Source organism: Scyliorhinus canicula, chromosome 2 (assembly GCF_902713615.1).
Source record: "Scyliorhinus canicula chromosome 2, sScyCan1.1, whole genome shotgun sequence".
Classification (NCBI taxonomy): Eukaryota; Metazoa; Chordata; class Chondrichthyes; order Carcharhiniformes; family Scyliorhinidae; genus Scyliorhinus; species Scyliorhinus canicula.
Window position 1 is genome coordinate 175,933,137 of NC_052147.1, and position 12,553 is coordinate 175,945,689.

Here is a 12,553-nt window from a genome sequence, read left to right on the forward strand (position 1 = left end):
ACCCTTACCGGTACCAAAATTGGTGAGGGGTTCACGCCGATTTTTTTCCATGTGAACCTCTTGTGGATTCTCCATTCGAGCCAGCATGTAGCCACAGAAATGAAGAATCCAGCCCATGGTATATATTATTCTCCTCATCTAAAAGATAAAGAGACAAGGGGCTGGATTCTCCGTACCCTGACACCGAAATAGTGTTCGGCGACTGAGTGGAGAATCCGTTTTGGTGCCAATATCAGGAGCGGTGCCGGTTTTTGTATTCTCTGCCCCCTGAGAAGCGATGTACTCATAGAGTACGCCGCGCCAATTATCCACGGCCTCAGGCCGTTGCCTGAGGCCCACCCTGCGATACTCCGTTACCGACCATCCGAGTTACCGATGACGTAGGACTCTCATGGTCTCACCCATTCGGGAAATCTGCATGGCGGCTGTGGACTCAGTCCGGGCTGCCACAGTCGGGGGGAGGGCCGAACCACGGGCAGGCGGGAGCTTCATTCGGGGCTGGGGGCACTGTGGGCAGGCGGTCCAAGGAGAGAGGAATTGGGCTGAATTCTCTGTTTTGGAGACTAAGTCTCCACGCCGACGTGAAAACGGTAGTCTTTTACGCCAGGAAAACTGGCTTAAAAAACAGCCACCGATTTCCCGTTTGCTGTGGGCTAGCAGGGAGGCAGTGCAGAGCTCGCAGCTCCAGCTGCCGATATGGCCCTCAGCACTTCCGGCTCCGAGACCACACGGACCCAGACCGCTAAAGTAGTGCCCCCCTTCGGCCCCTCGTGCGCCCTGGATCGCTCGCCCACAGTGCCCCATCCCCGAATGAAGCCCCTCCTGCCTGCGGATCGCCCTCCCCGACTCTGACAGTCCCGGACGGAGTCCACAGCCGCCATGCAAGATTCCCGAACGGGTGAGACCATTAGAGTCCCACGCCGTCGGGAACTCGGCCGATCGGGAACGAAGCATCGTTGAGTGCGTGGATAATCGGCATGGCATACTCCTAGCTTTTCAGATGATAATTTTAAAAGGAAATTGAATGGGCACTTGAATGAAATAAATTTGCAGGACTGTGGGACAGAGTAGGTGTATTGAAGTGACTGGATTGTTCGACAGAGAGCCAGCATGTGCTCTGAACAGAATGACCTCCTTCGGGGCTTTAATGGCTCTCGGAGCAAGAGCCAATTAGGTTTTTGGGTGACTCATGGAGTGGTAGTTTGAGGACTGTGTCTGAAACTTACTTTGGGGGGAAAAATATAAGCATTAACTTGTTTATCCCTGTTATGTGTTGATAATTTGAGTTGGAAGTACTTTGTCAAGACCTGCTGTACTTTGTCTTTTTTTTAGTTAATTGAGTGACCATGCAGTACATCTATAATTAACATAGCTAATATGTAGGCCTAGAATAGGGCATTACTACATTGACAGTAAATAGTGTTTTATTTTGTACTCTAAACAAAATCTATAAATTGTTTTTTTTAGATGCTTCTCCTGAGACTTTGGGTGCATATCTTGGAGCAAATGCTGAAAATGGAGATTTGGGTAGTCCGTCGGATGATGAAGATATGCCAGATCCATTAGTATCAGCAGTACATCCTGACCAGATGCAAGTTTTTGTGAATGGACCTATCCAGAAAGAAAATGGGACAGTGTCCATCCCAAGTACAACCAGTGAAATCAGAAGCATTGATAGCAAATTTGCAGTACATGGTGAACCTTCTGTAACAAGGCCATCCCCAGCAAGATGTTCAACCTATCGCCAAGAATCACTGAACGATTATCTTGATACAGTTGATGGTAATGAAAGTACAAAGTCAAGTTTGGCTGAGGCTCACATGCATCAAATTGGAGCATCTCCCAAACTGAGAAGCAGTTTTCCAACAGACACAAGATTGAATGCAATGCTTCACATAGACTCTGATGAAGAAGATCACGATCTTCATCAAGAATTGGCTTGTGGATTCCAGTTACCGAGAGAAAGTGATGGAAATGGTATACAATTTAACTGTCCTTCTGGTAACATTGGTAGTGAGGATTTGGACAGTCAGCAAAACAGAAATGGAGGTCAACTTCAGTTTAGACGGGCTTCTGACTCTCAGATGAATCTGCTAGAAACTGAAGCAGTATTAACCTCAGATCTCACATGTGAACGGTTATCAGACTCTCACTATAAGAATTTTCATCAACTTCTATGCAGCCTTTCTTCAGTGGCACAGATTGGAGAGGAAGAAGAACAGGACAATCATGAGTTACAGAGTAGCGATAATATTGTAACCAGCACCTGCCAAGAAGATGAACAAATTCCAGAAGCTACTAGGACTACAGTTGATCAAACTGCTGATGCTGGAAACCGTGCAGAGAGATTGCTCACACAGACAGAATCAGTGGATCAGACATCCGAACGATCCCAACTTTCTTCAGAGAATGAGCAAAGTGATGCAACCCGCACAGAGAGCGTAAGTGAGGCCAGCACTAGGCCAGAGGGGGAGAGTGATGCTGAAGGTGCCGACAGTTCATGCAATGGAAGTGGCAACACAACAAGGGTGTCTTCATCTGTGGAAAGCGGAACACGATTTTCTTCTTTCGAAAGTGCCAGATTCTCAGAAACTCCAGCATTCTCTTCACAGGAAGAGGAAGATGGTGCCTGTCCAGTTGACATAGTGGCTGACGTTCGTGCAAACAACCAAGATTCTGAAAGTATTCCGGATGTTCCAGTGAGTGAAGGAACTGAAAATAACGAGGCACAGCAGCAGGAGATGGCACCTCTTGAGATGGATGCATTACCTTCTGTACCAGAAACAGAAGAAATTTGGCAGAGAAGGAGGAGTTTGCAGGCAGCAGCAGCAACAACAGATCTATCTCAGGAAGAAGAAGCCAGACCTGTCCAAGCGACTCCAGAGGAGACAAGTGAAGCGACAGCAGAGGCTGTGGGTGATAGTCCAGGTAAATTTAAAAGAAAAACGAATGGAGAATAGTTGCATGTAAGATACAATTTGAAGTCAGATAGTCAAATAGCAAAGTAAATCATTTAAATAGTGTGTCAGAAAAATCAGTTTGTGTTAAGGTGGACTGCACTGGACAAAAATAATATTCTACCTGTAGCTTTAGCCTGAATGTATATAAAAGAAGAAGTACCCGTGTGGCACTTGCAGCAAAGTGATTCAGTGGCATGGCAGCTTAATATGCATTAAAATATTGATTAATTTCATAAAAGCCATTTTTCTGTACTACATCACATTGTGAAATATTTTTATGATTTTAAAACATTATTGGCCAGATTCTCCATCAAGCACCCACCAGCCTTTGAGATCCTTACCCTCAGTGCGACAGGACGTTACCCGTTATCAGCGTATTGATGAACCACTACCACCAAGTGAGTCTATCAAGTTTGCTCAGAATGGATACTTGCACAAGTTATTCCCATAGGGATTCTCCCGATTGTCCATAATAACTTGGGAAGATTGGTGGAAACTCTGGAGAATTGACAGAAACGGTTTCTGCAGAGATTACAGTCGATGATCTGGAACTCCCTGTGGAAATTCTGCCCTTCCATTATGTTGAATGCAGTTCTGACAAACCACCTTTCCTTTATGTCGAAAATGCTTTTCATTCCCGGCTGTAGCAGTAATGGAGGTATTTCAGCTGGGCTTAACCTTTTCGGCGTAAGAGTGGAAAACTGCACAGCTTTTGCATTTCGGATTGTTGTCTAGCAGCCACCCATGTTTGTGCATTGTTGAGGGCAGGTTTGGGTTTTCCTGTGATAGCACCGACCAGTTGAATAGCCCACTGACAGTCAATCTCAATCAATACATGTTGAAAGTACCATGGGATTTTCCAAGGTGCTATATAAACACAAGTCGCTGATTGTAGTTTTGCTGAATGAGCACCTGAACAAAGTATAAGGGGATTACTGCAATCTCCAAAACCATATCACAGCATGAAATGTCACCTTTGGAGAGGAAAAACACATAGAAAATTAATGGGAGAAATATCTTTGGAATTATATCCTTGTTAAATTGCAATTACTTAATTGTTTTTCAACGTGATTGTGAGGTCGCAGAAGAGGAATTGAGTTTATTCTTTAAAATGCTGCAGGTGAGAGGTGGACGGTTGGAGGGGGCTTCGAGTATTCAAAAATCATCCTGTTTTGCACCAACCTTGTTATAAATGTTGAAGGAGGCGGAATCTTTTTAGGTTTGTGTCATTCAGAATTGTTGGTTGCAAGTTGGGGGGGAATACACCAGGTGACATGGAATCATTTTTGCCGTGAAAATAAATCACTGATGTTAATGCATTTGGATTAACAATATTAATCACAGTCCTGAGTATATCATAGCCATCCCTAATTTCTCATGCAAAATTATGTCCCATAGCAAGTGAGTCACCCCTGTCCCCCAGGGCCACCCCTTCCTAAGATTTATGTCATAAATCATTCAACCATTTTGTAGGCAAGCTACTAGGTTCCACAATATTCAAAATACTTTGTGAAATATTTCATAAATGGGCAGTATTTGTACCTGTAAAGATGGTCTAGCTAAAATGCAAGTATTAAACCAGTACGATGGCCACAGTACTCATTTTGTTGTTAAGATGTTATCTTCTGTACTTTTGTCATCACATAAATTATCTTTATTCAAGATATACATTCAAGCATTCAAATTTGGCTGGCACAAGTTGAAACCTTCAAGTTTTTGGGAATGTGCTATAATTCTTACGTGGCAGATGCTGACCATCATAATTCTGCCTCTTGATTTGTTTACTTTTCTAACACTATAGATTGGGAAGCTCGGATTGATAGCCATGGCCGGATATTTTATGTAGACCATGTGAACAGGACAACCACTTGGCAAAGACCCACAACTCCTGCCTGTCAACAAATTGTTCAACGTTCCAATTCAATCCAACAGATGGAGCAACTTAATAGAAGGTAAATGAACAGCAACTGAACCTAATTTTAGCTCAACTGTTAATTATTTGTTAGTATAGTCTCTTCAGATAACCAGATGTCCACTGTCAGACTGTTGAACTAAGAGTGAGGCAAAACAAGAGAGAGTCAAAACAACTTGGCTGACTGCAACTCAGCCTGGAAATAGCAACCAGAAAGTGAGTTGAGGTGATGAACTGCAGCATCAACAGGTTATTCAACCTATCCTCCACATGACCCTCCTCCCATCCTACACTTCTCTGCATATCCTTCTTATCTCAAACTTAACTTACTTCTCCTCCTTAAATACACTTATGCTGTTTGCCACAACAATCTAATGTGGTATCATGTCCTAACCACTCAATGCATAAAGAAGTTTCACCTAAATGGCTTATTGTATTTATTAGTGTCTACCTTTAATTTTTGACTCCTAGTTTTTAAAAAAATCTTTTTATTCTCCTCATTTTCAACATTTTCATCAAATAAACAACAAAAGAAAACAAACAAAAACAAATACAATACCAATCCACCATTCAGTATAAGACCAAAACTTCACGCATACATCCTCCCCCCCCCCCCCCCCCCCCCCCCCCCCCACACACACACACACACACACAATGTTCGATGAGTACGGAGCTTTGGAGGAGAATATAAAAACCGGCGGCACTCCCGATATTGGCGTCAAAACGGATTCTTTGCCCTGTCGCCGAATGTGATTTTGGCGTCGGGGAGCAGAGAATCCAGCCCCTTATGTTTCCCCCCCCCCCCACAGTACTATTCCCTTCCACAGTCCCGAGCTCCATGAAGCGATGGCCAATATCACTAATGCAAATAACAGAGGGGACATAGGACACCCGTGACCGATCCCCCGGTGCATATAGTTTGTGCGGACACTCGCCCTCGGTTCCTTATATAATAGCCGTACCCACTCTCTGATTGCGGATCGATCCCAAATCTCTCAAGAACCGCAATCAAATACCCCCATTCTACTCGATGAAATGCCTTTTCCACGTCCACCCCCTCCACCTCTGTCTCCTTTCCCTCAACTGGTGTCATGATTACATTTAATAACCTTCTAATATTTGAAAATAACTGCCTTACTTCCACAAACCCCGTCTGAACCTCCCCTATCACCTTCAGGAGGCACCCCTCCAACCTAGTCGTCCGTACCTTCGTCAATAGCTTTGCATCAACAGTCACGATGTAGGCCTGTACGACCCACACTCCGTGGGGTCCTTATCTTTCTTTAACAACAAGGAGATTGAGGCCTGCCCCAATGTTTGTGGGAGCAGCCCCCCCTTCCCTTTCGCCTCTTCAAACATCCCCACCATCAGCGGCGTCAATTTATCCTTAAATTTCTTGTAATACTCTAGTAGGGACCCATCTGTCCCTTCCACCTTCCCTGATTGCATCCTCCCAATTGCCTCCTTTACCTCCTGTTTCCCCAAAGGCCTCTCCAGTGTGACCCTATCTTCCTCCTCCAGCCTCGGATACTCCAATCCATCTAGGAACACCCGCATCCTCTGATTCTCCCCCGGCGGTTTCGACCTACACAAATTTTCATAAAGCTCCTTCAACACCTTATTAATTTGGTCCAGGGCCACCACCAATTTCTCCATCCTATCCCGCACCTGGACAATTTCCCTCGCTACCGCCTCCCTTCGAAGTTGGCTTGCCATCTCTCCATACTCATAAATCGCTCGCCTCACCCGCCTCAGTTGGCGCACCGCCTTTCCCGTGGACAACCGATCAAAGCTTGCCTGTAGTTCCCTCCTCCTGTCCACCGCCAACATCTCATCTTTCAGCCTTTTGATGCTCTTCCCTCTCCACTTTATCCACCTTGGCCTTAAACGATATCACCTCCCCACTCACTACCGCTTTCAGGGCCTCCCATACCACTGCCTGCGATACTTCCCCAGTACAGTTAAAGCCACGTACTCCTCAATCACCCACCCAATCTACTGACAAAAACTTTGCTCCCCCAGCAATCCCACATCCAGTCTCCATCCCGGTCTCTGCGCTATCCCCTTCTCCAGGACCATGTCCACCCAATGTGGCGCGTGATCCGAAATTGCTCTAATCCCCTAATCCCAGTCAACAGCCCCTTCCCTATTACAAAAAAGTCTATCCTCGAATAAACCTTGTGAACAAATGAGAAAAACAAATACTCCTGCTCCCTCCGATGTAAGAACCTTCATGGCTCCATCCCTCCCATTTTCCTCATGAGCCCAGTCAGCGCCTTCGCACCCCTCTCCCCGCTACTGGGCGAGCATGCACGGCTGAGACCTATCCATCCTTGGCTCTTGTACCAAGTTCCAATCCCCTCCCACTATTAGTTTGTGCGAATCCAAGTCCGAAATGGCCTTCCTCACAAACCCCACATTATCCCAGTTGGGGCCCTATACACTCACCAGTGCCACCAGCCCCCCCTCTTGCGCCCCCCTCACTATCACGTACCTGCCCTCCTGGACGCCACTACCTTTCCACCTGACAACCTGAGGGCTTGACTCACCCAACCCTTCCAAAGCTTCACCTGATCCTTCACACTCAATTGGGTCTCCTGCAACTTCACCACGTCAGCCTTTAAGCTCTTTAAGCGTGTAAAAACACTCAATCTCTTACCCAGCCCCCCCCCCCCCCCCCCTAACCCCCTCACGTTCAACGTCACTATTCTGACTGGGGTCTCTCACCCCCCCACCTCCTATTCACCATCATCATAACCCTGGGCCCTGCCCTTCAGGTCCGACCCACCCCATCCCTTTCTAACCCCTGCCCCGACCCATAGATTCTTCCCCATCCACTTCATCTTGAAAACCTCTCTTAGAATCGATCCCTCCCCCCACTATACTTCCGTTCACTAGCCAACCTTCGATTGCTAGTCTGGAGGCCCTTACCCAGGCCCCCCTCCTCCCAATCCACTCCCCCATGACCCATTCACTGAAAACAAAGACAAACAAACAAAGCCTGTTGAAAAACCACACCCAGAAAACTGCCAAAACTCAGTAAAATTGTAATCAACTATAGACTGTAACAAAGGTAAACTACCCTTCCCCATTCAACTAACCCAAAAATCCAGATGTCACCCCCGTAAATACAGAAAACAACCCAAAAAGAAAGATAAAGGCTAAGCAGAGTCCCCATCCCTTCAGTCCAAGTCCCAATCCCAGTCCCATCCCTCATTTCAGTCTGAATCCTTCAGCCTTCACAAACGCCTCTGCTGCCTCCACTATCTTTAAGTAGAAGTCTCTCGAATTGCAGATCACCCTCAGCTTCGCCGGGTAGACCACGCCAAACCTCACACCATTACTGTTGAGTGCCGCCTTCACCCGTCCGAAGGCCGCCAGCCTTTTCGGCAGCTCCACCACCAAGTGCTGGTATATTTGAATACCAACTCCTTCCCACTTCATCTCAAGTCTTTGCTTCACCCAACTCAAGACCTTCTCTTTGATGTGAAACTTGTGAAATTATCACTGCCCTCGTTGGCTCATTTGCTTTTGGTTTGGGCCTGAGGGACCAATGAGCCCAGTCCAGCTCATATCCCCTCCCCCAACAACTCTGCCAGCATCTTCGTAAAGTACTCAGTCTGCCTTGGGCCCTCCACCCCCTCAGGCAGGCCCACAATTCGTAAGTTCTGCCACTTTGAACTGTTCTCCAGGTCCTCCACTTTAGCTCTGAGCCTTTTGTTAGCCTCCATTGTCCTTCGCAGCTCCTCACCCATCGAGGTGAACTGGTCACAGTGCTGTGACAGAGCCTCCTCCACCCCCTTCAACTTCTCTCCTTGCTCCCGTACCTCTGCCGATGTCTTCAACATTGCTTCTTTCACCAGGGCAATCGCCTCCTCCACCCACTCCTTCACCGCAGCCATCATCTCCATTTGCAGCATCTCCATGTGCTTGGCGAACTACCTCTCACATTCTCCAGTCATCATCTCGGTCAGAACTTACACTGAGGGGAGCGGCCCCATCCAGCGATCCAGCCTTTCCTGCTGCTGAGCTGACCCGTTCACTTGACGGCGAACGTTTCCCCCCCTTTCTTCCCAGCAGCTTTCTTCTGGGTCTTAGACATTCCCCACCTTCCTTACGCTTTCCTGCACCAGCTTGTTCAAAAACTGCTCCTGAAACCGGGCTTTAAAATCCAAAAACCAGAGCCTCGAGCAGGAGCCTCCCAATGTGCGACTTCCAAGCAGATGCTGCCACCGGAAGCCCCAAAAGTGACTTTTTGATAATCTCAATTGCTTTCCCACAGACCCATAAGGGTTCCCCACAGCAGATGGAAACTGCCCCAGAATGGGGGAAATGATGTTGGGATCATGACCTGATGCTATTTTCTGGGACTTTCCCATCCTGGAACCTGCCTCTACCTGGCTGAAAAAATTCTGCAGATCAGCTCTACATCCCCACCCTCCCAATGATATTGAAGATCTCTAATAAGTTATCCCTGAGCCATCTCTTTTGTAGAGCAAGTCCCTCAATCTCTTGTTCCTGATAGTTACTATCTCGTATTTTCGGTATCATTCTTGTAAATCTTTTATTTCACCATTGCCTCTATCCTTTTTTTAATATTGAGACCAGCACTGCGTACAGTATTCTTAAGTGTGGTTGAATGAAGGATCAAACATGAGCTTTTCAGATCTATTGTTCTAACAGCAGCTGGTTTAGCACAGTGGCTAAACAGCTGGCTTGTAATGCAGAACAAGGCCAGCAGCGCAGGTTCAATTCCCGTACCGGCGTCCCCGAACAGGCGGCGGAATGTGGTGACTAGGGGCTTTCACAGTAACTTCATTGAAGCCTACTTGTGACAATAAGCGATTATTATTATTAACTTCTGGCTTCACCTGTTTCTTGGCCCTCTTCTGAGCTTATAGCCACTGCATCACCAAGATGGCCACCCTCCCACTCTTCAAGAGAAAAGCAAATTACTGCAAGTGCTGGAATCTGAAACAAAAACAGAGAATGCTGGACAATCTCAGCAGGTCTGACAGCATCTGTGGAGAAAGAATGGAGCTAGCGTTTCGAGTCTGGATGACTCTTTGTCAAAGCTAGGAAGACTACTCGCTGATCAGCGCACCATTTTTAAAGGCAGCCCCGATCTTTTGACCCTCCCCCCCCCCCCCCCACCCTTAAAGACCCGACTGCAGCCTCTGGATCCCCACATTTCAAACAACTTTCATCTTCTGGGGTCCTTGAGGCCCCCTCACCCCACCTCTTGTGGGTAAGGCACCTGCAGGCCCAGACCCTGGCATGGACAACCTGGCAGGCACATTGGCACCAGGGAAGTGCCCCTGCCAGCCTCGCAGCTCTGCCAGAGTACCCTAATGGTAGGGCCAAAGTGCCAAGCTGGTAGCGCCAAGGTACCTGGTCACCAGTGGAAGTGCCAGGGTACCTCCCTGACCACCCAGGAGTGTCAAATTGCCTGGGTGACCCCCCTCCCATGTGCCGTTATGACTGGTGCACGTTTGTGGCTCATTTAAATATGCATATCTGAATCTCGCCCAGCGCGAGCCAGATCCCGTTCATGACTTCTCATGAAGTTCGATTGAATCTCGTGAGATGTTTTAAGCCTCGCGAATCTCGTGAGTGGCCTCTCATGAGATTCAACAGTTTTGTCGCAACACCAAGTGTGGTGCGCCGAGGTTGTGAAATCGCACCCTGGCCAGGATTCTCCCCTACCCAGCGGGGCGGGGGTCCCGGCGTAGCGGAGTGGCGCCAACCACTCCGGCGTCAGGCCTCTCCAAAGGTGTGGAATATTCCGCACCTTTAGGGGCTAGGCCCGCGCCGGAGTGGTTTCCGCTCCGCTGATGGCGCCAAAACTGGCACCAACGGCCTTTGGCGCTACGCCACCCGGTGTCGGGGCTGGCCGAAAGGCTTTCGCCGGTCCGCGCATGCGCCGGTGCGTCAGCGGCCGCTGACGTCACTACAGGCGCATGCGCGGTAGGGAGGGTCTCTTCCGCCTCCGCCATGGTGGAGATTGTGGCGGCGGCGGAAGAAAAAGAGTGCCCCTACGGCACTGGCCCACCCGCCGATCGGTGGGCCCCGATCGCGGGCCAGGCCACCGTGGAGGCACCCCCCGGGGTCCGATCGCCCGGCGTCCCCCCCAGGACCCCGGGGGCCCGCTCGCGCCGCCAATCCCGCCGGCACCAGAGGTGGTTTAAACCACGTCGGCGGGATTGGCCTGTCAGCGGCGGGACTTTGGCCCATCGCGGGCCGGCGAATCACCGAGGGGGGCACGCCGATTGGCGGGGCGTGATTCCCACTCCCGCTGATTTATAATGACAAAAGAGTGCAGATATAAACAGTTCAACGCATAACACACCCCTCCATCTTCCACAGTTCTCACCTAAGCTAGACCGACATAGTCTAACTCCCTCCCACTACTCCCCTTGCTCCCTAACCAACCCCCCCATATTGAATCTGCTGACTGTTCAGTTGTCTCTGAAGAAGTCGATAAACGGCTGCCACCTCCAAACGAACCCTAATGATAAACCTCTGAGGGCGAACTTGATTTTCTTAAGCCTGAGAAACCCAGCCATGTCACTAACCCATACCTCTGCTTTCGGGGGCTTCGAGTCCCTTCACGCTAGTAAGATCCATCTCTGGGCTACCAAGGAGGCAAAGGCCAAAACATCAGCCTTTCTCGCCCCCTGGACTCCCGGGTCTTCCGACACTCCAAAGATCGTCACCTCTAACATCCTGGACATGGTATCTGCAAATCTCTGCCAGAATCCCTTGAGCTTCGGGCATGCCCAAAATATGTGGTCATGATTGCGGGCCCTCCTGCACATCGCCCACACCTGCCCTTTACCCCAAAAAACCTGCTCCTCTGGGCCACCATTATGTGTGCCCGGTGGACCACCAATTGTATCAGGCTGAGCCTGGCACATGAGGACGTACTGACTACTCAGAGCATTCTCTCACAGACCCGCCTCTAACTCCTTTCCCAACTCATCTTCTCATTTACATTTTGTCTCACCTATCTGGGTTTCCTTCCACTCCATGAGTTCTTTGTAAATTTCCAATACCCCCCCCCCTCCCCGTTCTAGAGACTACTTTATCTTGTATTCCCTGTGGCGGATTGAGCGGAAAGGTAAAAACTTGCCTTCGCACAAAATCCCTTACCTGGAGATATCGGAACCCATTCCCTCCCAGCAATTCAAACTTACTTCCAGATCCTCCAGACCGGAAAGCTCCCATCAATAAACAGATCCCCCAGCCTCTCAATACCCACTCTCTGCCACCTACGAAACACCCCATCCATCATCCCCGGCACAAACCGGTGATTACCACAGATTGGAGCCCACATCGACGCTCCCTCTACTCCTATATGCTTCCACCATTGCCCCCAAACTCTCAGGGCCGTCACTACCACTGGGCTTGTGGAGTACCGGGCCGGCGAGAATGGCAGGGGTGCCGTTACCAATGCCTTCAAACCTGTGCCCTTACATTATGTCACCTCCACTCGCTTCCACTCCGTTCCCTCCCCAGCTACCCACTTCCTAATCATGGCTATATTCGCCGCCCAGTAGTAGTTGCTAAAGTTCGGCAGTGCCAGCCCTCCCTCCCCTTGGTTCTGCTCCAGCAACACTTTCTTCACTCGCGGGCTTTTACCCGCCCACACAAACCCAGATATCACCCTATTCTCCCGCTT

General features: G+C 48.9%; 1 protein-coding gene across 4 annotated transcripts in view; it reads left to right on the top strand.

Annotated features, from left to right (window-relative positions):
- Window positions 1-12,553, top strand: part of LOC119961788 (E3 ubiquitin-protein ligase HECW2-like) — a 514,237-nt gene that overhangs the window by 327,803 nt on the left and 173,881 nt on the right. For all 4 annotated transcript variants that reach the window (XM_038789112.1, XM_038789113.1, XM_038789110.1 and 1 more), the window contains exons 9-11: window positions 1,468-2,928; window positions 3,263-3,358; window positions 4,762-4,912. In XM_038789112.1, coding sequence (XP_038645040.1) covers window positions 1,468-2,928; window positions 3,263-3,358; window positions 4,762-4,912 — 1,708 coding nt within the window. The remainder of the gene's footprint in view (window positions 1-1,467; window positions 2,929-3,262; window positions 3,359-4,761; window positions 4,913-12,553) is intronic.